The 27,014-nt window shown below is 40.0% G+C and overlaps 1 protein-coding gene across 3 annotated transcripts; it reads left to right on the forward strand.

The window, feature by feature from the left end:
• Positions 1-934: 934 nt before the first annotated feature.
• VPS39 (VPS39 subunit of HOPS complex) lies at positions 935-26,962 on the forward strand. 3 transcript variants are annotated; one of them, XM_056345257.1, is made up of 26 exons: positions 935-1,172; positions 2,787-2,852; positions 3,703-3,729; positions 4,181-4,245; positions 5,032-5,074; positions 6,076-6,170; positions 7,300-7,395; positions 8,067-8,159; positions 9,704-9,887; positions 10,401-10,521; positions 10,877-10,997; positions 11,790-11,919; positions 13,079-13,221; positions 14,055-14,198; positions 14,762-14,903; positions 15,193-15,279; positions 18,545-18,618; positions 19,246-19,344; positions 19,599-19,716; positions 20,191-20,319; positions 20,807-20,909; positions 21,868-21,913; positions 22,484-22,633; positions 22,803-22,937; positions 23,531-23,622; positions 24,791-26,962. In XM_056345257.1, the coding sequence occupies exons 1-26, from the start codon at positions 1,100-1,102 to the stop codon at positions 24,864-24,866; spliced, it is 2,652 nt and encodes an 883-aa protein (XP_056201232.1). In that variant the 5' UTR covers positions 935-1,099; the 3' UTR covers positions 24,867-26,962. The 3 variants fall into 3 exon arrangements, with proteins under 3 accessions (XP_056201232.1, XP_056201231.1, XP_056201234.1); XM_056345256.1 differs by having other exon boundaries at positions 936-1,172; positions 7,297-7,395; XM_056345259.1 differs by lacking the exon at positions 3,703-3,729 and having other exon boundaries at positions 936-1,172; positions 7,297-7,395.
• The last annotated feature ends 52 nt before the right edge of the window (positions 26,963-27,014 follow it).

Consider the following 27,014-nt stretch of genomic DNA (forward strand, 5'->3'; position numbering starts at 1 on the left):
GACCAGATACGTGCCTGAGCCATAACTATCAACTTGCAGTTCTGGTACCTGTGAAGGGGATGTGACTTAGCATGGCTTTGTGCTCTAGCAAGGTTTCATTCCTGAGCAGGAAAGAAGCTGGATGCAAGAATACCACACTTGTTCGCCTGTTCCTGTGCTTCGGTCTCCCAGCACAGAGCATCCTCAGTCCCCTTTTTCTAAAACAGTGGTCTCTGTCAGTGAAGATGCTCACCAATCAGCACGATGTGCTTTTTCAGTTCGGTTCAATTAGTTTAGATTCTAGGCCAGTGGTGGTGAACGTTGCACCTCTCTGTGACCAAAATGCCATCGTGGCCTGTTCTGGAAGGGACAAGGTAGCAAGTGAAGATTCCTTCCCAGAGACTGAGCTTCACCTGCGAAGTTCATTGGAGAAGTTAATTACGGTAAAGCGTAGGCCCTCCAAACCCAGGTATTTACTTGCAAGAGATGTTTTGCTGTTCTCATCTGGTTTCCTCAGGTTACTCAGGTCAGTTTTTCTCTTGATATACGCGGTGACTGTCCTGCCTGCTGTGGTTTGTGTTAGCGAGTGGCACCCTGACACTCCCGATAGCCAGACGAGGCTCCGGCTGTCTCGCCCCCTGTGGGGCTGCACGAAGGCGCAGCGGGGCTGTGGCCGGGCGAGGCCAGGCCCCTCCGGGCCGGGGAGCGCGCCCCCCGCCGGCGCTGCCCGTGCTCCCCCGCGGTTCCCGTTGGTGCCCCAGCCGCCAGGCAGGCGCTGCGGGAGCGCGCTTGCTGTGCGGGCTGCCTGCGCGGCTGCCCCGTGCCCGCCGGGCCCTCACGGGGGCCGCAGCTGCCGCGGCACCGCCCGCCCCCGGGGCGGCGAAGGGACGCGGCGAGGGCGGGCACAGCGCGCGGGGCGGTGCCTCGGCGTGGAAGCGGCGGCGTGCGGGCGCGCGCGGCGGCTGCCGGGAAGGGCGGGGCGCTGCGGGCCTCGGCGGCGCTTCCGTCGGGGCCCTTCCCCCGCCCGCCGGTGCCGCCGCTACGCTGCGCTGCGCAGGGGGAGCCCCCCGCGGCGCTGCCTCTGCCCGGGTGGCGCGTCGCGCCCCGAGAAGCCGCCGCCATGCACGACGCCTTCGAGCATGTGCCGATCCTGGAGAAGCTGCCGCTGCAGATCGACTGCCTGGCGGCCTGGGGTGAGCCGGGGGCCCGCGCCGCAGCCCCAGCCGCCCCTCTCCTGTCCCGGCCGGCCGGGGCGCCCCATCAGCCGCTCTCGGGGCCGGCCGCGGCCTGCCCTGCGGGCCGGGGTCGGTGCGGCGCTCGGGCCCGGCCGGCTGCGCGCCGGGGGCGCCCAGCCGCCTGACAGGCCTGGCCGTGCGGGCAGCGCAGGAGCGGTCCCCGCCGTTTGCCCGGGGCGCTGGCGCCGGGGGCTGCTCGGGGCGGGGGCGGCGGCCCGGCTGCGAAGGCTGCCGTGATTCCCGGTGCGGTAACCGTGGCCCGGCTAGTGTCCTGCCAAGAAGCTTTCCTTATGTTTTGACTAAAAGTTTTTTTGGAAACCCTGTGTGGTATGTTCCAGTCCCAGGGTTAGGGTCTGTTTGCATGTGTTAGCGGCGCACAAACACAGGGTTATATTTTTGGGCACACTCGACGGTCAGCATTTTGGTCAGGTGATTGCACCAGCTGTGGTGTTGAGAGGGCTTGGTAAGGCTTTTTGGGCTGCTTGAGTGCTTTCCATCAGGTATGCTACCATAACACAAAACTGGTATTTACAGTAACTCAGGCACTGTGGGGCTGTGACCCCTTTAATCTGTCTGGGGAACAAAACCTGAGCAGCAGTGCCATGTTTAAACATGGCTTGTTTATGCTAGAGTTATGTAGTCGAGAAGGTGTGAAGATGCTTTATCCCTGCATTTAGGCTTTCACCTCTTTCAGAGTGTTTACTGAAGTAGAAAAAAAGCCCTAAACCCATAGGCCTATGGCAGTATAGTTGTGTAAAAAGAGGTGTAACTCTGTCTCTACAACTCTTTTATTAAATAGTGGAAGAACGGTCTTGCAGGAAACAAGGTTTTGTTGGAGTACCGTTATCTTTGGCAATGAAGGAGTACTGGATGTAGAAAGGAGTATTTGTGTATGCTTCTTTCCTGTATGATCTTCAGCAAAAAGGAAGGATGTCAGTTGTATTTTATGACCCAATGAAGGCGTTGTGCCTTTCGTATGCTATAAATAGGAAGAGTCTCAAACTCCACAGATTTTGTACATAAAAAGGTTGTCTTTTATAAATCTTGAAGGACTGGTGATTGTTCAGGCAATTCAAATGCTACTTACGCAAAGCTGCCACTGTCCTTCCAGGCATAGCTGACTATTTGAGAGGGTTCTTATAAAAACTTGGACTAGTTAAAAAAACCAAACTCGCTTATACAGAACTCATTTTTCTTCCTGACAGTTCTTCCCGTTCTGTAGCAGTGTTCCTCTCTGGGAGATAGCAATGTCTGAAGAGTAGTTTCTTGCCTCTTTGGATTGCACAAAAAATGGAATGGTTTTCTGCTTTACTTTTGTGTAAACAAGTGGGATGTCATGTTTAGGCTGTACTTTCTGCTTTACTGCTTGATCTTGGGCTGTCCTCTCCTGAGAATGAGAGCTACTTCTGAGCACTTCCAGCAGAGATGATGGGAGACAAGTGTTTAGTCACCACAGAAAGTCTTCTTTGGTGTGTGGAACAACTTTCCAAGTGTTCTGATAAACGTAACTTAGCAGGGAAGGGCAGTCTTGGCTGAAACTAATTAGACTCTTTTTCTCCCCCATCTTTGTAGAGGAGTGGCTCCTTGTTGGTACCAAACAAGGGCATCTCCTGCTTTACAGGATCAAGAAGGACATAGGTAAGTTGACTTCAAGAAAGTCGCAAAAAGTTGATGATGTTATTTTTATTTCCCTGCACTTTAAGAGGCTGTAGTAATGTTAACACAAATGTGTTTAATTGCTGATTTTGTCCTACATAGAGTTTAATGAATATTTGTGGTATCTTTGGTGAAAGTGTACTTACCATTTATCAGATGTGCAAGAAGGACAGCAAGTAGTGTCAGCCTTCTTTTCTGTTTTAAAGTGTGTTTTATATCAGGTATCTATATGTTTGAATTTATAGTAAGTTAGTATATTTTTTGTGAATACAGTGCACAAACATATGCAGAACCAGTGCAGTTTGCTTGTTGCTAGAGGTTTGGTATTTGTTAGTGAAGGACTAGATTAGTGGAAGAGCAGCTTTATTCAATAGGTCCATGACCATCAAGGGGTGGGGCAGCGAGATCCCTCCTAACTGGTTCTGTCATGTATTTACTCTTCTCCCTGCCTCTTTGAAAGTCATAAGTGTTCATAGTCTATTCTACAGATGCCACAAATAGAGCTGTTCTATTTTTGGTTTAGTTAAAATTGATTTTTCACTGAACAGATTTCTATTTTGCAGTGTCTGGTATTATGTAGAAACTGATGTTATTGAACACAGTAAAGTTGTGTAGTGTGGGACAGGAAAGAAAGAAAGCAGACATCTTTTTCCAAGTTCATTGGCTCTTGGAAAGGTGTTCATTTGTAGCTACTTGGATTCTAGAGACTAAATTCAGCGTGCTTTTTCTGAAACTTGTAGGCCATATGTTCCAATCAAAGCATGCTAGTCTTGAGTTGCTAGTGTCTTGTCTCATGTGGTAAATTTCTCCCCCTTTTTTGCATCAATGCCAGGAGAGGTTATGTCATCAGAAAGTGTCTGTAAGTCTTTATCCCTAAAACTCCTTTTAAACCCTTGTGGTGTAGTGTTTATTTCTTGTCTTTCTTTGCAGTGATATGCTCCCTAGCAATTTAAATTGCTGGTAATTTGGTGTGGATAAATTCTTTATGGGTATCTATGTATCTCTGGATTTCAGAATACCTAAATATAATTCCTGTAACCTAAAATTCCAGAAAGGCAAAAATGTAACTTTGTGAGTCTTTCAGATGGGTACAAGAACTGTAATTTACATTTTCACCTGACTGTGTAGAAGACCTTCTGATGCATTTAGCTATTAAATAAAAGATAGCCCGCATATGTCAGACGATTCTTTTAGTTTTAAGTGGCCAAGTTTGCTTTCATAATTCTTTGTAGTCTATTTAGTATAAGGTATATTAGTCATAAATTTAAGGGCAACTTCAGTTTACATGCTATCTCAAATCTCTCTGGTAGGTTGCAATAGGTTTGAAGTGACGCTAGAGAAATCCAACAAGAACTTCTCAAAAAAGATTCAGCAGGTAGGAAATACCATCTTCTTGAAGTGGGGAAAATTTTATAGTGATTTCAGCCAAGAAATGAAATACCAAACTTGTTTCTGGAAACTGTAAAGCTTAAGAAAAAAAATACCCCGAACTATAAATTCTTCTAGAGGTGGCACAGCCTGTTTTTTTTTTTTGCACACTCTTCCCATAACAGGGATAAGTTTGGTTTGGTTGCTAAAGCAGAAAGCAAAGAATTGGAACTTACAGGTTTATTTTTGGCTTTTATGGAAATGCTGTTTGCAGTGAATCTTCAGCTGCTTTGAGAATATTTGTTAAAATGATGGTAATACACCAGCAGACTGTTTGATTCTTGGATAAAATGCTATAGGAATGTGAATGTAATTCTTCTTATTTGGAATTTACAACTAAAATAACAGATTATCTATTGCCAGTCTTAATTATTTTTTTTTGAGAACTTTTGTTCATTTGTTACATTGATGCTCAGGAAAGTAGTTGGCTCAAAGATTATGCAGCCTCTTTCAGTAACGCTCTCCATTTCCTTTAGAAGTACTTTTGTACTAGTAACATACCACTTACAGCAATTTTTACTAGCTTGGGTTGCAAGCTCTGTGTGCTAGCTTGTAAAAACTGTGTAAATGAAAGATGTTGCAATAGCTGGAGGAAGGTTGTGCCTACATAGCTGCCTTGTCTTTTCGTCATTTGCAGAGTATCTAAAATGCGTTTTCGTAGACTTTCTATAATCAAGCCTTATTCAGAGGTTTAGTTTATGAATGGAGTCACTGATAGCATTCTTTCTTTCAGATTCATGTTGTTTCTCAGTTTAAAATTCTGGTCAGTCTATTAGGTAAGTGAAGAAAATATTTTAATATTTAAGGAGGTCTTCTTGATGCAGTAACTTGGCTAAACGTGGCACCCTTTCTACATACCTGCATAGTAGTCTAGTTGTTGAAAAGTCATTGTGTAGGATTTAAGCGTTTTCACTTTGCAGAGGAAGCACTGCAGCATAGATTGAGAAGCAGCTTTGCTTGTCGTAAGCCAGCTTGGAGAACAAAGTATTAACATGAAGTTTTGTGATTAAAAATCAAAAAAATACGTATGTGCACTGAAGTGTGTGTATATACAGTTTGTCTGTATTGGCATGTGTATATACATACATGCGTGCATATGTGTGTGCACCATGTGATAGGGGCTAAAACTTCCATCCAGACTTGTTTGATGTATGAAACTCACATTGATGTGTTACACCAAATTTATGCAGATGGCGATCTTTTACCATCTTGTGGAAGATCTAAGTTTGCTTGTCTCTGGCTATATTTGTTTAACCTTATGATCTTCCTATGTCTTTTTTTTTGCTTATGATGCTACTCCCTTCTTTATGATCTCCAAGTCCCAGCTCTTCCAACTCCAGCATGTGTAGATTTCTGCTGCCTGCGTCCTCGTGCGTACAAAAACTTGACCACAGTACCCTCCATTTGCAGCCATTCACTTTCCACTAATTTCAGGAGCCAGTTCAAAATGGTCTTTGTTCATACAATCTTCCATCATGAACTTGGTCTCTGGCCTGCTTGCTGTTTCTTTTGTTCCCACTTTCACTTGGTTAGCACCTGTTCTCAATTTCTTCGTGTAATTTTGCCAGTGCTGGTGTTGGTTGTCTTTTCTGCATTTATTGTATGTGCCTTAGCACTTTTCAGCTTTTGGGAAAACACTCATTTTCCTTTCTTGCAGCTCTTAGTTTTACAAGTTCTTCTTTTTATGTAAACGTGAAATGCGATAAAATACTTGAATTAGCAATGAGCTCTACATGTATTAAATATTGAATCATAATTGGAATTTTGTTTTAAACAGAAAACAACATTTATGTGCATGACCTGTTGACATTTCAACAAATCACCACGGTTTCCAAGGCAAAAGGTGCATCTCTCTTTACTTGTGATCTTCAGGTAAGAGAGAGAACACAATGACACGATGTTGAAGCTTTGCTTAAGTGAACAGTTTTTAATGTAGTCACCTTGATTTTCTTCCTGTGCTTCCTAAGATATCTTCCTGTGCCTGTTGTGACTGTAGGCTTTGACCTCCTGATACAAAACCTCAAGGGATTTTTATCTTGTAGTAACTCTGTGTCTCTTCTTTTTTGAAAGATCCTCTTCAATATAAAAGCCATTTCCTTCCCTTAAATTGCTAGTGTACTAGCTTATAGTGAGTCCTTCTGCCAAGCATCTTCATCACTGTTTTTGTTACATATTTGTTTCTTCTAAACTGTATTGGCCCAAGGAGCACCAGGGGAAGTTATGGTAGGTTCAGGCTGTAAAATGGTTCCATAAGGTTTAGTAATTCTCTGTTCATATACTGTGGTTTAAGTGACTCATTTCTATCCAAGTGAGTTTCTCAGCCTACCCATGCCATTCAGAAACCTTATTCATAACCAGAAGGGATGGCTTAGTGTTCTTCAGCACTTTTTATCTCTCTGCCCGGTGGGAACTTAAGTGTTAAGTATTTTCTAATAAATACTTAGGGTTTTCTAGTTGTTAAAACTAGTGATGTATTTCAGAGCACCTTTAAATATGGTCATTCCAAAGTGCCTTGTTGTTTTGTGTGTACAGGCATTTAGGTTTGCTGGGATCTCTTGTCAGGAAACTTTTCTGATAGGCTAGAATATTAAATGGCTATTCATGTTATTATCTGTCAGTATAACATGTTCTTTACATTATTCCATTTTCTCCCCTCTCCTATACTGCAGAGAGTTCAAGCTACTTATCCTAGTCTTCAGGGCTGGGGTGATAACTCTCTACTTATATTCTGTTTGTGCATGTGTATGACTTCGGTACTCTTTAATTTTTTTGTTTTTATTTCGTTGGTGTCACAATCCTTGCCAAAGTTAATTTTTAAGAATCCTGCCCCACTTCTCTCTGTGCTTCCTTGTTTAGGGAATGCCCTTGTGGCATGGATGAGCAAAGCTGCTCTTCAGCTGGCAGCTTTGCTTCAGGCTGAGGATTTTTTGGCCTTGTATTGTCTTACTTGGTGGTTAGTTTATGAGTGCCTATGAGTTAGGCCTGTCTGTTTTCACAGCAGTCAGATACAGGGGAAGAGGTGCTCAGAATGTGTGTGGCAGTGCGGAAGAAGCTACAACTGTATTTTTGGAAGGACAGAGAGTTCCACGAGCTACAGGTGAGTTGTGCGCCTCAACACAGGGACTGTAGTTGTTCTTTACTGCTTGTTACGCAGTCCCTGTAACTCAGAGACACAGAGACTTTCAGAGCATTAACTCCAGTTGGTTCTGCAGTGACTTAACAAAGAAGCAGCAAATAAAAGTGAAAATACTGGTTGAAATCACAATTAATGGCATTAATGCAGTTTTATCAATTAAATCGAAGGCTGTGTTCTCTATTTTAATGTTCTAGTTGTAGCATACTTGTGAAATGTATTAACCTGCAGCCTCTATAAATGTAGAGCTAACAGTAACACTGTGAAAGTGGGTCACTTCTATTCAAAGGTTTCCAGGTATGTCATTAAGTCAGAAGGTAGTTACTGATGACAGGCATAGAGAACTGCACTTGTAAATACCAGATATTGGTATGATAAAAATAACCAATGGAAATGAATAGATGATTTTTCAGCTACGCTGCTCTTCTAGGAAGTTACCGGCTAACTTGAGAGCCCACCTCTTTATTGTGCAGAAATATAGCCTTTTTAGGTGAATACTGCCAGCAGACCAGCAGAAGTCAGATGTGTGGTGGTGGGGAATACAGTGTCAACAACAGTGCTGCCTGTTACAATCAGTGTTGCCAGATCTGACCTGCCTTTCTCTTGTAACAGCCATTTTAACCTGTTTTCCTCAGGGGGACTTCAGTGTACCTGATGTACCCAAGTCTATGGCCTGGTGTGAAAACTCCATCTGTGTAGGCTTCAAGAGGGACTATTACCTGATACGGGTAAGGCTGGCATTTGGAATACAGTGTTTCAGATGATTTGGAAAGCAGTAGACACTATGGAGGCTGCTCCTGTGCTCAGGGATTTGGCTAACAGACATTTATCAAAAACGACATCTGGTACTCTTGCTGTATGTAGTTTTGGAAAGGGCGGTCTAAGTATGTTCTTTTGAACTGCTGTTTTGTCAGGAAGTGATCTTCTCTTTGTTGCTGTTGAAACCAATGTTGGAAGCTCTTGCAGAGAAAAGCCATTGGAAAAGATTTGTTTTGGTTTGACATCAGTCTCTGTAAGCTCAGTTTGCATTTTATTTAATGTATTAAGAAAGGATATAGTTATAAAAGGGAGACTACGATATCTTCTTATCTGGCGGATGGTGGAGCTTCATTTTTTCTTTTTGATTTTTTTCTTTTGCTGAACCGTAGTTGTTTCAGTTAGAATGCCTCTAAACTTAGTGTTGTTAATTTAGTATTAGAGTTTCCACTTACGCTTTGTGTGACAACTATATTTGATTCTCTTCTCTGCCTTTACAATTGGCTTCTGCTGATACTATAGGAAAATGAGATGAAGATGAGGTAAACCACACATACGTATGTGTATGTACATGGGTGGCAACACTGCTCTGTAGTTGACAGGAAAATTGCGCAGTAATTTTTACAGTCCCTTCAAACTGACACTGCTCACAAAAGATGCCTTTCTGCATCCCTGTCCTAGATGTTGATTCCTGCCATTCTAGTGATAGGAGCAGCTGTGCAGCTGCTCAGGCAACCAGAGTGGAGACTTGCCATCCAGGCATCTACTTTGGGTTGGCTCTGGTACTTGACTGACCTGTTACTGAATAGCTTTATTTCACTAAATAGGCAGAAAAAAATACACATATTTTTATGGTATTGTTTTCTGCTGGCTAAGTCTTGATTTATAAAAGTGCTTGAGCTGTAATGCAAAGGAAGCAGCAGGAACATGTAGCTGGAGCTGAAGGAGGAAGGATTCTCTTTTTTGGTGGCAGTAAGTTGTTAGATCAGCCCACAAAACAGCTCTTCGGATTAGTGTTTTTTTTCTTTTTTGGAAGGTGGGTTCAGTTCCCTGGACAGCATGTGGCCACAAGAATGAGTGGCTAGGGCTGCTGGAAAAAGGCTAGGTAGGTTGCTAGGCCTTTAGTTTGTTTTTTATGTGGCAACATTTACTCATGCCAGAATAGAACCAGGTTAAAGTTTTGGCCTAAATTAAATCCTCTGGTTACACCAAGATGTGTTTCAACACTTCAACTGGTTTTGCTACTATGCCATGAATTTTGTAAACCTGTATGAATTATTTGCTCAGCTGCTGTTAGGGTAACAGGAATACATCATCTCAGACACAAAAGTATTAACCCTTTATTTGCAAATGATGTATAAGCAAGATAAATGATGATATGCAGAAAAATTTATTGCTGCTCTTTAAAATCAGACTTGTCCTGTTAGTGATTAGTCTGGGTTGTAAATCCCTCTAGGTACTTTCAACTGAAACCCCCCTGAATAACAGTTGGTTTTCATTTTCTTTATTATCCTAGGTGGATGGAAAAGGATCCATCAAAGAACTGTTTCCCACAGGAAAGCAACTGGAACCATTGGTAGCTCCTGTAGCAGATGGAAAAGTTGCAGTTGGCCAAGATGATTTAACAGTTGTGCTCAATGAAGAAGGGATCTGTACTCAGAAGTGTGCCTTGAATTGGACAGATATTCCTATAGCCATGGGTGATTAATTTTTTTAAAAACTGTTTCTTTGCTTCTCTGTATATGACAAAATTCATGTGTTCCTGGTATTTAGAAACTAGCTGAATTTGGAGTGTGGCAGTCACTGAAGTATTTCAAGTCATGCTCTGTGGAAGGTTTCACATTGTTTATTTTTGTTTCTTCCTCTTTTTTGCTTGTAGTCTGTATGCCCGTCTCAGAAAACCGGCATGTTGCCTATCTTTTATAAAGGGACAAGATTTTAAATGGAATGTAGTATGTTAAAACATTGTAGTTCCTGGGCATCTGAGTGCCACAGAAATTCCTCCTGTTGAAAGATGAACAAAAAACCTGGTAGTGGTCTGTTAGCAAATTGCTGTCAGTGTTGGGCATTGAGTTTTGTTTTTAATAAGCAAAAAAAGGGACATATTTCAAGCAGGGGTGGGGATTGAAGAGAAGCCTTACTTTTAAGTCATGACTTGTTCTCAAGTATTGCTTGAAACAATCAACTTATTTTTTCATTTGTTTCACTAACAGAACACCAGCCTCCCTACATCATAGCTGTTCTGCCAAGGTACGTGGAGATCCGCACTTTTGAACCCCGGCTGCTGGTACAGAGTATTGAGCTGCAAAGACCACGCTTCATCACCTCTGGAGGGTATTGAGCATAAACGATAATTTTTGTCAGGCTGTCTGGGTGTATGGTAGCACTCTGAAAAACTGGGAGAGGAATAGCTTCTCAGCTTAAGTAGTAGCATTGAATCAGTCTGGTTTTTATGAACAGATGGGTGGAGGTTATACTTTGAGGAGTAAATGACAGAGTTGAGTGTCTTTTTGGTATTTATCATCACTGGAGATACAGTCTTCTCCTTTCTGCTTTGCAGTATTGCTCAAAGTGCCCTTGTATCTGATTGATCCATGTGTGTATTAACCAGGAATGTTTTTTTCAGATAGGGTATTGCTTCTTTCTCAGGGCTGGAACTTAGTAACTGACCCTTTTGTCTTGTTTACAGCACAAATATTATATATGTGGCAAGTAATCACTTTGTCTGGCGGCTGATTCCGGTATCGATAGCTACACAGATCCAGCAGCTCCTGCAGGACAAGCAGTTTGAGTTGGCTTTGCAGTTGGCGGTAAGTACTCACAAACCTTCGGGTTTGCAGTGGATGCACTTGTGCAGGAGGATATAAAAGGGTGTTTTCCTTCTGCTTGACTGTAGCTAGTCCAGAGAGTTTAACCTCCCTGCTGTCCACATTGCACAAACTGGTAAACTCTAGCCTTTTTTGACTTTTTAGGTTTGTGCTGCCATTTTTCCCTGTGGATCTATTGTGGTTTAGATTGAGATACCATCTCGTATTTGGAAGATTATCTCTTAGCTGCTTAATTGGTTGCCTTCTTTTCAACTTCAAAGTCAGCTGGACTTCAGAGTCTTCAGACTGCTAGTAAACAGTTTTGCTTGGAGTTGTGTGGTTTTTGTTTTTTTTTAATAGCCCTCCATATTACTTCTGAAACATCATAATTTCTTAGAGATGCTGAAGCAGTACATTTAGTTATATTGCTCCTAGGATTTAGGTTTTAGGATTTTCTGGTTTCAGGACACTTCCCTGGAACTACTTTAAAATGAATTAATTACATTTTGTGTTACTAACTTGAAAAAATATTTTGAAAAGGCAAATGAATGAAGAGATGCTTGCTGTGATAGAGTGAGTATATACATAACCAGAGCTAGCTTTCAAACCTTTCAGGTTCTGAGTGACACAATAAGTGTAGCATCTGAGAACCACCTTCAGAGGTGTTCACTTTGGAAGGTTATCTTTCTTCTTACTCTCTCCAAAGGATAATAGTCCTATTACTTCTGTAGAGTGTTTCTTTTTTATTTACAAGGCCCAGGGGTTTTTAATGTTCATTTATTTGTATGTGTGTAGGAAATGAAAGATGATTCAGATAGCGAGAAGCGACAACAAATTCACCACATAAAGAACCTCTTTGCCTTCAACCTCTTCTGCCAGAAGCGCTTTGATGAATCCATGCAAGTTTTTGCCAAGCTTGGTACAGGTGAATTCTTGGGTTGACATTGAGATACCTAGGTTAGGAGGAATGAAATGAAGCTCACAGACTGTTCTGTGGGTTTTCTTGTTTTCTGTTTTGTTTTTGTTTTAAAACAGTGTTGTCTTGTGCAGACCAGTCCCCTGTGAATGGCAAATAGTGTACTCATTTATTTAGCTTTTTTTTTTGTCAAACTGGTTACAGTACTTTAACTTCAGTCAGAGAGTTAAATCATGAATTCGTCCGTTGTGCAGAATATATTGGTATTGTAGACTATTTTACAGCATGCATAGCATGTACATAGACCTTGGAAGTTGAGGGTTTCAGCAGCTGCCAAAAGCCGGCTTTTAGTTTGGAATGAAAGATAAGGATCATCTGTAGACTTGCTAAATCCTTGGATTTGAACCAAACTGAGGATCCTTAACCCTGTTTCCTCAAGCTGTTGAAGCCAGGAAACTTTTAAGTGGTTTTGGAAGTCAGAGTAGCCTCTGGTGCTGTTCCTCTGGTTTGTACTGGGATTATTGGAAGAACACCTGAAGACTGGACTGTACCATAAAATAGCGCTTAAGACTGAGATTCTGTGGTGACAGCATATCCCTTGTGCATTGAAACAGAATTTTTACTTGTTTTGATGACACAACTTCATATTTACTTTGGAAAACTACAGTGAAAGAAAAGGACTGATAACTCAGAATACTTTGAAGTTAAATCAGAGGGCAGTAGTTCTGAATTTTCCTAAATTTCATGAAAATGGGTGCTCGTTAGTTACAAATGGCACTAAATCAGTTCTTGTTTCAAAAGCCCATAAATTGTCTCTTAAAACATTGCTTGTTCCTAGAAATCCTGTCCTTCTGTCAGAGTTGTTAATGCTGGGATTCTGGAAGAAGAGCAGGAAGAGGATTATAATAGTGGCTTGTCCTGCAGGTGTGCCAAGCGCACAGGTTGGAGCTTGTTGTGCTTGGACTTTGAAACAGCCTTTTTCTTGCTGCTTTTGCCTTGTTTTAGCTTCTTGTCTGTAACAAGCAAGTTTTGCTATCTTGAACTTTGTGTACATACAAGTTGACTACAAACACCGATGTTGGAAAGCTCAGGTTACTCAATGGTTACATATGTTTAAGAGTTTGCAGAAATAATGAATGGTTACTAATACTACTTATTTTTCGCTTAGATCCTACTCATGTGATGGGTCTGTATCCTGACCTCCTGCCCACAGATTACAGGAAGCAGCTACAATATCCCAACCCCCTGCCAGGGCTGTCTGGGGCAGAGCTGGAGAAGGCACATTTAGCTCTGATAGACTACCTAACTCAAGTGAGTGCTCCTGTATCAGTTTTCAGAGCAGGTTTATTCAGTTTTAGCATACTTGGTGGTTAACTTTGTACAGGAAGCAGTATACTGGTTCCAGCTCTGTCATGCTAGCCATAATGGGCTGTCTTCATGGTTGGAAACTATGGCAGTAACTCCTGAGAAAGCAGGCGAACTGGAAGACATGAGGTACCCCACAGATAATGTGGGAGGCATCATACTTATGCACCAGGTCTGAATATGAGTCCAGTATTTTATTTCTAGAAGCCTTCTGAAGAGGACTTCAGCTCTTGATCTTTTGGTTTTGTTTGGTGGCTGTTGTGGAGGTCACACTATCCAAGAGACAGGTCAAAAGCATGCAATAAAAGGTGGAACAGGAGGTAGTGGGTACTGTAACTTCCTGTCCTCTCTATTTTGTTGTAACTGGAATCTGAATTGTTCTGTTGCTGTTCTTACTACACTAAAAGGAAGCTTGTGTCTGAAGGAAGATAGTTTTTGTGCCTAGTAGTTCAAAACCTAAATTGTTTTCCAAAATGTTCTAAATGTCTCCTGAGTTCTCTAAAATGTCTCTGTTTAGGTGAACAGAACTTCCTTCTGACTATTTTTGCAAGATTCTGGATATCTTGCAAAACTATAAATTCGCAGAACAAATATATATACATGAATGTGGTTGGAAAGGTGACGTGTTGAATAGGTAGTAACAATAGAAATTCAATTGGTTAAAAGAAGTTATTAATTTAGTTTAATTTAGTCTTTTTACTTGGTGGCTTGTATTTACTGAGGTGGGATGGAGAAATCCATAGCCTCTTCCTGATAAAATTTCCTTTGATGTCCTGCAGAAAAGAAGTCAGCTGGTGAAGAAGCTAAATGATTCTGACCATCAGTCCAGTACCTCACCCCTCATGGAAGGAACACCCACAATCAAATCCAGAAAGAAGCTGCTACAAATCATTGATACCACCCTGTTAAAGTGTTACCTCCACGTGAGTTTCTGCCTGACCTAGAGACCTTTCCATTATCATGCAAGCTCTATTGGAATTTCAGGCTGAAATGTTTGAGGAGCATAAGGAGCTACTTCAGAAATTCTCACACAATTGTCTGTCTTTGGTCTAAAAACAATCTGTGAAACTTTGGCGTTAGCTAGTTTGCTCACTGGTCAGGAAGTAGTTTCATGGAATAAAGCAGATGTATCTGTTTCTGGTTGCTGCCTCTGTCAAAGGAATGTGGCCATGCCTGTGTATTTTGAGGTTCTAATGAATGCTTCTCATCTTGCTTTGTACTGTTGAATGCAGGCGAGTATTATCTTTGCTGTCAACAGTGTTTTTCAAAGCTGACCACTATTCTTGAAAAGGAATAGCTCTCATATATTGTTTCCTTTCTGTCCCAACAAATTATGGAAATGAAGATGGACCTTGCTCTAAAATTTTGAACTGTCATTTCTTATGCTATCAGACTGTTCTTTTTATTTCTCTTCCAGCTCATGTTTTGTACCATAAGCTTAGGAGGTGCACATTACAAGTATTAAGTACTCCCTTTTTGCTTGCAGACAAACGTAGCCCTGGTGGCACCATTGCTACGTCTGGAGAACAATCACTGCCATATTGAGGAGAGTGAGCATGTACTAAAGAAGGCACACAAATATAGTGAGCTGATAATACTGTATGAGAAGAAAGGTCTGCATGAGAAAGGTAGGTGTGAGGTTGGGGTGGAGAGAGAAGAGAAGAGATAGTAGCATGTATTCCTAATAGTGAGTTTTAACTTACCTTCAGTGAGCAGGCAATATTCTGAAGAGACTTTGTTTCTGGGTCTATCTTGTGATTGAATAGCCTTTGTTCTTGTTACCGGTTTGGTCTGTGTGTTTAAAACAAACCCTTGTATTGTGTTTGGTAGCAGAAAAGGAAAAGTGCACTTTTTTGTGGGTCAAGTTGGGATGATACTTTGTTTACAAAGGAATGAACCTTTTTGTTGTTCTGAAAGCATTACAGGTACTGGTGGATCAGTCAAAGAAAGCAAACTCACCATTGAAGGGTCATGAGAGGACAGTGCAATATCTGCAGCATTTGGGTGAGTATGAAGGAGAGCATTTGCTGGGCTTAGCAGTTACTGTACTGTTCATCAACTTTATAGAGACGACTAAGCTAAAGCATGTCCTTGTCATCTTGTCTGGTTTCTTGCATAAGGGAAACTTCAAGGATTAGTTTCTGAGTGTCTTGTTGAAACTTGAGTATCTTACTGGAAAACACTCCTTATTTACAATAAAAACTTCCATTGGTAGAAAATGTGCCATAGTAGTATTTTGAATTTTCTTCCAGTGATGATTTACCATCACTGACAAAAGGAAAGTCTAACTTCTGGCTTAGGCTTTCCCGCTGAAAGTCAGACTTCTAGTTGCTGGGGCTCCTATCTTTCCTGAGATGAGTCCTATAAGAAGGTTTTTTTCTGTGTTTAGGTAGATACAGATAATGACCTAACAGTTGTAGTTGCTGGTCACAGCATCACGGTAGCAACTTGCATGGCTGACTACTAATTGTGAACTCCCAAGTCCTTTTTTGTTTTTGCAACTTTTGAGAATAGTCCTCCCATCAAATAATATTATTTATTTCTAAATGCACAGCTTTTAAAAAGTATTGCACTATTAGTTTGAAAGCAAGTCGTTTATGAGGGAAATAACTTTGTTCATCTCATAGTCTTATACTGTTGGCAAAGTTTGATATTTTTTCTATAATAACTACTACAGAACTACTGGCTTCTGTTGGCAGTTTGTTTATTCATTGATAATGTTATTTAAAATGACATGAGACCTTTCCTATTTGTATCACATCTCTCATGTTTCTTGTGCATTGGTGTAATTTGGTAACATCACTCAGAGAAGTATAGGTATGTTATATGCAGCATACAGCTTTACAAAACAAACCTTTAATCTAACTTGAAAAAGAATTCTGTTATCTTGATAAATTCATCTTGATTGACCTGTGTCAGCTGTTCATTTGTTTTTTTCATTGGTGAGATTGGTGATGTTTAAGACTTAGAATTATCCGAGGTGTCTGGAATACTTCTCTAAAATCTTGGCAGCTTGATAAATTTCTTTAAGACTTCTGGAGCTTCTCTGTTTCAGGACCTCCTGAAAATCAGCTTTCCTGTATGCTTCTTGCTCAGCTCTTTAAAACTGATAAAGGACATTTGAGTCTGTTCACTTCAGAGTGGTGAAATATGGTGGAAACAGCCTAGAAAGATAACTATTGGTAATAAATGGAATGTTTCACACTAGTGTTGCTTGCAGATTTGCAGATGGGTAAATAGCAGAAATGTAATACTGTGCATGTGTGTGTTTTTTTAAATTGTGCTGTCCATTCTGCCTTGATTGGTAAGTTTCATTTCTGGGAGTCCCTTAAATAAGGTGATAAAAGCATTTCAGACTGAGGTTTCTCCAGATTTATCCCTCTGACAGCCCCATCCCCTTTTGGTGTGAGGCTTCTGTAGTTATGAATTTCTAATCTAAGTAATATTTGATTTTTAAAAAAATAATACATTTTCAATTTTATTTATGCAGGATGGATTTTTAGTTGCTTTCACTTCACATTGAGTGAAGTAGAAACTCTTCTTTATTTATCTCTTATCTGTTTTTTGGGGCATTTAATGAAATAGTCTTTAATAGTTCTCAGGTAATTAGGGAAAATTTCCTTCAGGCTTGTAGCTGTGGTCTTCTAAGTCATCAAGTACGTATTACTGACTTGGATTTGATACTTGCCATGTGTCAGCAGAGTAAGCACTTATTGTTCATTGCATTAAAGCAAATATTAATTGTTAATTCCGTGATTGGCCATGTCCATCAAAAATATATTTAGTCTGTGCAGGGGTAGGCACAGGAGAACTAATGTATTCAATTGCGTGGTAGATAGCTTTCTGTATTACACCATTCTTTATCTGTTAAAATAGTGTTATGCAGAACTTCTTCCTATTATAGCTCATATTTAGAGTAGGGATTTGTTGCTGAGAAAGTTTAGAAATTCAGTGTTGGCTTTAATTCTAGGAGCAGAAAATATCCTTGCCTGTGACCTTCAGTATAAATCGCCATTTAGCTGAATATTGTGTGCTGAGGGAGCCAGTGTTCTGTGGTGTGATGTTGGCCTTTCAGTATTGTGATCTATAAGCTTGATGAGTTCCTTTTCTCCTGCCATCTTGAGCATTTTGAGTAGGTTGTAACTTCATGTTTGATTTGGTTGCCATTTCAGCAGAGGCAACTTGATTCAGTGCTTTGGAAAGGAGCTATTCTTATTAAACTCACACTTGATTAAGGAGTTAACTTCCTCTTCTCTGTCTCTTGTTCTACATAAGAACTTACTCCCATGACTTGTCCTGCCCTTTATTTAAATTTTTTCAGTGAGGCTAGCAAATCCATTACCATACAATGCCCTGTTAATTCAGAAAGCTAATCAAAGTTCAGCAAGATTCAGACCCATGACCTTAGTGCCACTTGCCAAGTTACTGTTTTGTTCCTGAAACTTTGAAATTGACTCTTCTGGGCACTATACTTTGTTTTACTTCATAGCACCCATCTTCTGTTTTTCAAAATACTGCTACTATGAAGATGCTGCTTTGTTTAAGTAGTAACTTCTTTATGGTATTGTGGGATGAAAAAAAGAGCAATGACTGCCTTTCTGTAGGGTTGGTGTAGGGTTCTGTTTCTTGTATAGCTTGTATAGTTGTGTTGCTCCATTGTTTGGGCAGTGAATGCCTCAGTGGTTCTCATCAGGAGGGTGAGAGGAAAGGCTTGTTTTCCTAACATGTTTTATAAACCAAATTGTCTAAATGAAAGTGTTTTTTTAAAGAGACAGGTCCTGAATTTTCTTAAAAGTTGAAAAGTTATTACCTGTCATGTAGTTTCTGTGCCCGTTACTTCAGTACTATGATGTTTTACTACTATTTGACCATTTGCTGTAGAAGTTAGTAGACTCGCAGGCTGAAAATGGACTGAAGCAAATTACACAAGTGAAAAGTACAGTGCTTTTTCTACCGTAATAAAAACAAATTGTAAGGGAAGGCCTTTGGAATGTGGTTAAGATGACTGAGCTTGGTTGTGGTCTGAATTATTTATGTTTTGTGGCATTTAGTATTTGAGTTCTTATTTCTGTTTAAAATCATGTTTGTAGAGCAGTGAAGTTGTGGCTTTAATCTGGAATGTGTAATTTACTTGACTGGAGCAGGGAAAAACCAAATGAAGTTCTTCCTGTAAATTAAGCTTTGCTGGCTCTGAAAGCATTTGCTTGTGTTGGGAGTAGATAGATATTAAGGATTTTAACATTGAGCACTGTTGCCTTTTGTATTCCAGGCACAGAGAACTTGCACTTGGTGTTTTCCTACTCTGTCTGGGTGCTAAGAGATTTTCCTGAAGATGGACTGAAGGTAAGTGCGGTTGAAACAGACACCTTGCCATTGAGATTCTTAGTGCAGTGTATGGAAGTGGGAGAGCTCAATGTAAGAAGTGATGTATTAATGGTAAATCCAATTAAACATATACTTTATATTTTCTATGTTCAGTACTACGGTAAGATTAGCAGTAGATACAACAGGACAGCCTTTCAGTTTTCCTTATGCTTTTTCATTCTTGGAGTTACCTTATCTTGCAACAAGTAGGTAGAAACCTTTGATATAACATTTATTGTTGTTGATGTCACAGTTTTTGTACAAGAGCCTGAGTATTTGAATGTGAAATGTTAATTTGCCTTTCTTATTTTTCCTTTCCTCATTGATATATAATTTACTCCCTGTATTTGGGAGGTGTTGGGCACTGTAAAAGAGTGTTAACTAAGGCAGAAGTGGGAATGTTTATTAATCCTTTCAGATGCGAGAGAGCTTCTCAGAGCCTAAATAAGCTGTTCAGATATTTTTTTTATACTTCCTGTACTTTGTGGACATATGTGATGATATGCTGGGTATTGGTGTCTCGGGGAAAGTACACTGTGGTGCTTAATTTTTTTTTTTTTTTTTTTTTTTAAATCACCATTCTGTGGATAAACTTTTGTTTAACAGATATTTACAGAAGACCTCCCTGAAGTAGAAGCTTTGCCTCGAGACAAAGTGCTCAACTTCTTGATAGAAAATTTTAAAAGCTTGACTATTCCTTATCTGGTAAGAACTCAGTCTCTACTAGTGCATTACATTTGGTACAACATGTTACATGTAGGGTTTTAGTTCTCCAAGCGTTTGAGCTTGATGCTATCTCACAGCATGCTAGCTTTGCCATAAATTGTGCAAAGAAAAAATAATTAAAATATATGAAATCCTGAAGTCAAGGTTGGTAAAGGCAGGCATGGGACTGTGGCTTATAACAAATGACTTTCCAGAGGAAGTGTCTGTAACTGAACCTGACTATGTATTTACAGGAACACATCATTCATGTCTGGGAAGAAATTGGTGCAGAGTTTCACAACTGTCTGATCCAGCTGTACTGTGAGAAGGTGCAAGGCTTAATGAAAGAATATCTCAGTTCTTTCCCTGCAGGTATGTTTAGCCTTTTCTGGTGGGAAGACCAGGGGCATGGGACTGTACAGGGGAGCCTTCACAGTGTATTGCTTTAAGTCTTCCCTGTTCACATCCAGAAGATGTCCCAAGTGATGAAGGAACTAGAACAACAGAAGTTGTGGGTTTGTAGGGAAGTCTGCCTCCCTAGAGATCTTAAAGGACCAAGCGACACTTTATTCATGATTAAGTGGAATGGCAGCTACTGCTTCCTGAATTCTGCATGTTGAGGGTGGAGAAGGGTCTTGAATAGCTGAGTCTATTGTTTAACCACCCACTTAATGCGTTTTAAGGAGCTGATGTAATTTGGCAGGTGCATCAGAGTCAGAGTCCCAGTCCCACCTGTAACAGTTTCATCAGCACTTGGCTCTTCCTCATAATTATTTATTTTTTTCTGTGTACTAGTGTGGTGAAATAGTTGTAATACCATGGCCTGTGTCATTTTCTTCCACATAGATAAAACTCCAGTGCCTGCTGGAGAGGAAGGAGGAGAATTGGGGGATTACCGGAAAAAGCTTCTGCTTTTTCTGGAGAAGTCTAGCTGGTATGAACCCGGTCGACTAATTAGTGACTTCCCCTTTGATGGTGAGTTCAGTTTTCCTAGGTTATTTTAACCCTAGCTTATTGCATTGCACAGCAAAACCTCCTCACTTATTGTAGAGTCGTGGTAACTAGCAACAGAAGATGGTTATATCTGTAGTTGTAGACCACTGGTGTATATACTGGTGTATACTGACTGTTTTTGCTGGCGTAGTTAGGTTTACCAATCCCTGCAGGATTCCTGTAACTGTGGGCCCAAGACATTGTGACATCTCCCATCACTTAAATATTTAGCCTAACTTTTTGATGAGCCTGAAATGGTCTACAGATCTGAAGTTTGTTGTTTCTTAAGTTGCTTAAGAATTCATAAAATGTTACTGAGACCAGTGTGAAGTAGGCTTACAGTCTCAGTGTAACTTTAACCTGTGCTTAGACTTTGGTTTATAGTTCCTTCTGTTAGTCTGGTCACTAATGAGCTTATGTTGTCACTTCTCTGTGTAGCTATTGGCTAATCCTTCATTGCTGTCACTAGGTCTCCTAGAAGAACGTGCTCTGCTCTTGGGTCGTATGGGGAAGCATGAGCAAGCTCTGTTTATTTATGTTCATATTTTGAAGGACACCAACATGGCTGAAAAGTAAGGGCTTTTTTGTTTGTTTGGTTTTTTGCAAGACTTGGTTTGCTCCCTGCCCTGTGGATAGGATATGTAATGAAATGTTGCTTTATGTGGAGCATAAATGCTGTAAGCCTTCAGGATCTTCTGGGTTTCCATGCTTTCTTGACTTTTAGGCTCTTCCAGGTATCTGTTCATTACAGATGATTATGCTGTCCCCTTGAGGTTTACCTTCTCATGCTCTTCTGTAATTGCACTTCAGAGCAATATGACAGTCATCAGTGAGTTCCTTGTTTCCACCTGTCCTTTGCTTGTGAACTTCTGTACGTTGTTTTGCTTCCTTTCTCTTTGGAGAGATGTTCATTAGCCCACATGCAAAGTTAAGCTCCTTCAGTTAGCAGAATCCTCTCTAGTAAAGGTACAGCGTTTTGCTGGATGTATCTTGTCAGGGAACCTTCTGAATGAATCTGAAGTACTTAAGTGAAAATGGAATTAACTGATAATAGCAGATATATCTGAACATTGGGGCCTGTTCAACATAGCTTCTTTTGAAGCTAATTTCAGCAAATGCCTGTCGGAGAACATTCAACCCTGGTATGCAGTGTACACTAATGAACACCTTCTCTTCATGATTCAGGTACAGTAATTGGATACATCTACACGTATTTTTATACTATGATGTGCTGACTGGAGAAATCTCCCCCCCCTTTTTTTTTTTACACAGCTGAATTGAGTTAAGTTTCTGCATTAAAGCTTTTTAAGTTGATTGGAAGTGGGGGACTTGCATGAAATCTCCCTTTTCTCAGCATTGTTATGCAAAGTAAATGATGTAATTTTGTTGTGCAAACTTGATTAATTGATCAAAATCAGATGTGCGGTCACCTAATTCAGTATTTAAAGCGTTTAAATGTTAATTTCTGTGGACTGATTCTCTGGGTTCTGAAACTGTCCCTGCATTTCACTTGATTCTTTTCTGTTCCAGCTACTGCCATAAACATTATGACAGAAACAAAGATGGGAACAAAGATGTAAGTAGCTTCATCTTTGCAGCCTTCCTTTTCATTAAGGATGTATTAGACTATTCATACCATGTTAGGGACTTTAAAGTTTTTCCTCAATGTAGACTTCACGGTTTCTGTAGGTGGATGGGAACCTATGTATAAGCTCTTGGAATTTTGGAATTACTAGATGATTGGGGGTTTGAAATTGGAGTTGAGTGCATATTCTGTAGCTAAAGTTCTGACAGAATTCAGAAGACAGAATATGTACATGTGTATTCCACATCTACAGAAAAGTTAACGTTAAAAAACAATGAAGCGTTGGCTTCTAAAGGCTATGAGTTATGTGAGTTAAATGAAGGAAGCATGATTAAAACTGCTTTTATCGAAAAACCTTAGTGTAGAATGCATGCCTTAAAAGGCCTTGAACATCACTGGTACTTTTAAGTTTCTGTTTTAAGAATAGAGCTGTTTAAATGGACGCTTCAGAATTTTTGAATGGCATGGGTACGATGTTCTAGTACCATCGCTGTGTTCTACCAGCTCTGTCAATTCTGGATGCATGTAATGGGTTCAGAACTTTCCTTTTGTGCGCCACAGGTCTATCTGTCACTGCTCCGGATGTATCTCTCCCCACCTAGTGTTCATTGCCTGGGACCAATTAAGATGGAAGTACTGGAGCCTCAAGCCAATCTGCAGGCTGCTCTGCAGGTTTTGGAACTACATCACAGCAAACTGGATACTACCAAGGTAAGAAAGACCTGCAAGTACTCTGTACTGTTGACAGAAGGTGATAGAAGGCACTGGAGTAGGCAAGTGAACAGATTGTAACTGTTGTCAAGCTAAATGTGCTGATTTCTATTCTGTTTTGCTCTCTGTTCCGTCTTAAGTTTTGCTAAGTAAGTGTATTTTGCTCTAGGCAATAAACCTGCTCCCAGCAAATACACAGATTAGTGAGATTCGAATCTTCTTAGAGAAAGTCCTTGAAGAAAATGCTCAGAAGAAAAGATCTAATCAAGTACTCAAGAATCTTCTCCATGCAGAGTTTCTGAGGGTAAGTACCCACCACCTGTCATTTATTGGAATGGTGGTGTAAAACAGATGTTCAATATTTAAATTAACTGTTCCTTAGGCGGAATGTGTGTCATCTAGGTGACACTCTAGTGCGCTTGAAATTAGTAGATGGGCATCAAGTAGATTGAATGTCCCTTTTTCTGGAGATGGCGAGTACGTTCATTTTAGTTTGGATGAGGTGTGTGTCTTTGCTGTGAGTCTCTGGACTCACTGTGCTCTGGTGTGCGTTGCAGGATGATTTCAGAGAGCATGGACTGGATTTCTTTCAAATAAGCTAAACCAGATGGTGCAGTTCAGTAGTTCACCTGCACATCCCTCGGTGGTTAAAATGATTTATCTGTGGACCAGACTAGTTGAAAATAACATCCTGCAATTCATATAGCGTGGTTGTTGGGTATTCAGTGTACCTGCTCTGCTCTACAGACCTGCTGCTTCTGTGCTGTACAACTTGCTATACAGTGGATATAGCCACTGAAAACGAAACACTGTGACAGTTTTCAGTTTCACCGGACTAGAAAGGAGCTGTGGTGTGGCGTTACCTGTTCAAAAAGTTCTTTCTTTCTTCTTCTTTAGGTCCAGGAGGAGCGAATCCTGCATCAGCAAGTGAAGTGCGTTATTACAGAGGAGAAAGTGTGCACTGTATGTAAAAAGAAGATAGGTAACAGGTGAGCGACCATGTATCTTAAAACTTGTGCAATTACATCAAATATGAATCCGGTACACTTAAACTAAGAATATTGCAAAACTTGGAATCTTTATGTACACAGAATAGCAGTATGAGGGAGACATTTGAAGGGTGTTTCAGTTTACAAATTACATCACTCAACTGGGTGGCTGAGAAAACATCAAAGCTTTAGTTAGGGAAGTTTACTGCAAGCGTTTAATCCTGCTTTCAACAAAGGAGAATAAAATCCATTCAGAAAATCTTAAGGCTTCTTATTTCACAACTCTAGAAGGCAGAAAATCGCTTCTCATACTGAATTTGGAAAAAATTTTAAGGACACTGCCTAATACCCACTTAACTAGAATTAAGAAGGATGATATAAAGAATGTCAAACTAAGGTACATGTGTAATACTTTTCTGTATCTGATGGCTTTGTGGTTCACTGGCTTATTTACATTTTGTAGCCTAATTATCTTGGGACTTGTAAAAGTCAAATTAATTCACTTGATAACCAGATGCCAATAACTTTCCTTCTACCATTCCTAGTAGTTAATTATCATAGAATATAAATTTTATCTGCTTTTTTTCCCCTCTGAACTCCAGTGAAGTGCCATGTGACTAGCTTATTCACTGTTTCTTTTGTTGATGTGAACCCTTCTGAGGTATCAATAGCATTCACAATGATAGGGGAAAGTTTTTTTCCAAAGCATTTTAATGAACATAAGTCTAAATATACTTATTGCTATGCATATATGATTTTTTGTGGTTAGTGTGTGGCATGTAGCATCAGATTTTAAATTTGCATATGCAGTATTGGTTTAGGTGTTTAGGATTTTTCTAATGCTGTGAAGTTCAACAAGATTTTAAAGGGCCAAGCATGTCAGCATGTCACCCAGTCTTTTTTGTTAGCAGTGACTTCAAAGTAAAGTGTATTTATAGAAACAAAAACATAGATTTTTTTTTCTTTTTTTTAAATGAAGCTTACAAAATCCATAGAATTCTTTTGTCTGTCTTTTTTTTTTTTTTTTTTGAGAATAAATCAGGCTGTAATTTACACAGTGTCACTTTCCTGTAAGCATGGTTCTGCACAACTTGGATGTTTTTGTTTGAATTGGGGAAAACTGATTGTAACTACTGACAGTTGGGTTTTGTGTTCTGTCTCTTCACAGTGCATTTGCTCGATACCCTAATGCAATCGTTGTGCATTATTTCTGCTCCAAAGAAGTCAACACATTGGACACCTGACCTTGTCATGGTCAATAATCCCAACATTCATATGAAATGCAGAACTGACGACTTAAGAAGTTGATGCCTCTGAGATTTTTGAGGCTTGTTGTTAGGTTCTCTTACACTGGGTAGAAGTCATTTGTATCTTTGGACTGACTGTACCTACCTGGTAATATTGATTTATTAGAAAATGACTTTAACCATGTTGTTACAGTGTGGGCAACTACACTGAACTTCTCAGTACTCATGTGAAGAATAGAAACTGATTTTTGTACTGAGTTTTGTATTACACTCCAGCCTTGCGAATGAATTGTTAGACAACTGTTGGGTGTTCACAAGTCAAGTTTTACTATAAAACTTACTTCCCTAGGATGACAATATTGTGATTTGGCCTTGTATGTAAATAGTTCTTAAAAAAAAAAAAAGAAAATTATTTTAAAATCTTTGCAGCTGTATCAGTATTGCATGAAGATCACCAGGGGTTTGGCATGGAGAAGGCTTCTGTGCCTATTTCTAGACCTAGAAAATATAACTTTACTTTCATCTCAGTAACGGGAATGTTTTAAGTGCTGGCAAAAGGAATCTTTTTATTGGTACTCAGTGTTATCACCTGACCTTCTGATTAGGAGACAGTCAGACAAACAGTAGTAAGGATTTTTTTTTTTACTTTAGTTCAAGAGCTGTAAATTGAATCAACTTGTATGTTTGCACTGAATATGTTCACTCTTAGCATGAGTGGAAGCTCAGAGACTGTTCTAAGAAGTTCACATCTGCACTTATAGCAAAAAGCAAAGAACACTTTGAGAAGCAAGTTCTGAAGGGAGTGAGCTATAGTTATTGCTTGAGCTTCTAGACTACACTTGAGATTTGTGTATGTAAGTTCTTTGGTCTCTAGTTCACTTTCCAGCATTGAAGTAAAATCCAGACTATTTCAACATCTCCATTTTAAATCCTGTAGAACTGCGTTCTGCTCAGGCTAGTATTGTTCTGAAGTTACTGTTGGGCTGGAAATCTTAACTACAAGAACTAGATTGTACCGTACTCCTTGTAGGCTGTAATATTTTTGTCTAACTTATTTTTCCACAAACTTTTAATCTATAGTAGATTGGTATGAGGGCTATTAAAATGTTTGATTGGTGCAGAAAGAGTCTGTGCAGTGGTAATGAAAAGGCAGCAGTAGCAAATAAACCAGTAGAGTGGCTATTTGACTCCCAGCATCCTGGTCTAGCAATCCTTATAAATATGTAATTATTAAATAGTACAGAGCATGGCATGTAACTATGAGGTATCACCTCTTAACAGACATGTAGATGAATAAAGCTTGTCTGCCTAAGATGTAATTGGATCTCAGTTAACATTGTAGGTTTACTTAAGCCATTGTTACGTGTTTTTTAGGAACAGATCTGCTGCAGGCTGACGAGTCCTAATTCACTTTCATTTGCCAGTGTTAATAATTTTGCTTTAGCCTTATTTTTTCTGTTTCCGCATGTGTTTGTATTTATTGTTCATGTGCCATGCATTTTTGTGGATCTCTTGGTCCGGTGTTTTGCTACTTCTGTACTTGGATGTCTTGGGCAGTATTGCTGCTGATGTCTTTCTGCAGAGGCTGGGTAGGGGGAGTCTGTGGTGTTAATGTTTTTAATCTTGTATTTCTTCTTTTTGAAGAAGAGAGCCTGAAAATACTTATATTGCATTTGCACATTCTGTATAGATCTTTATATACTAGTTCGGGTACAGAGGGAGGATGGTTTGGGAGAGTTGTGTTTACAGGTCACTGAGAATGAAGAAGGGTATTTAAAAAGTCCCTGTATTCTTTGTATACAGATATAACAATATTGCTCTGATTTTTTCATATCTTATGTTTAGTACTGTTAGTCTGATTTTTATTCACCTTCATTATCTGTTGCCAGGAGAGCTTTATTCACATGAGGATCTTCATTGTGCTCTTACTATGGTTAAGGTTGTGCCTCTCTTCACCTCCACTGCATACCTTTTACAGAGGTGTAGTTTGTGCTGTATCTTTTTTTTGTTGGTTCTTATAATGTGGTTTGGGTTTACTAGCCATACAGCAGGTTTATCTAAAGCAATAGATTGTAATAAATATTGTGAACCAGTGTGTGTTTCAGTCATTGTGCAGTTAAGTTTCTCTGGGGTGCTGTAGATTAG

The sequence above is a fragment of the Falco biarmicus genome, chromosome 7 (genome assembly GCF_023638135.1).
Source record: "Falco biarmicus isolate bFalBia1 chromosome 7, bFalBia1.pri, whole genome shotgun sequence".
Taxonomy (NCBI): domain Eukaryota; kingdom Metazoa; phylum Chordata; class Aves; order Falconiformes; family Falconidae; genus Falco; species Falco biarmicus.

Excerpts from the sequence above, each read along its gene's own strand:
- VPS39 (XM_056345256.1), top strand. The coding sequence starts at position 1,100 with ATGCACGACGCCTTCGAGCATGTGCCGATCCTGGAGAAGCTGCCGCTG. Across the intron at positions 8,160-9,703 it reads GGGACTATTACCTGATACGG|GTGGATGGAAAAGGATCCAT; the intron begins GTAAGGCTGGCA and ends TTATTATCCTAG. Across the intron at positions 9,888-10,400 it reads AGATATTCCTATAGCCATGG|AACACCAGCCTCCCTACATC; the intron begins GTGATTAATTTT and ends TTTCACTAACAG.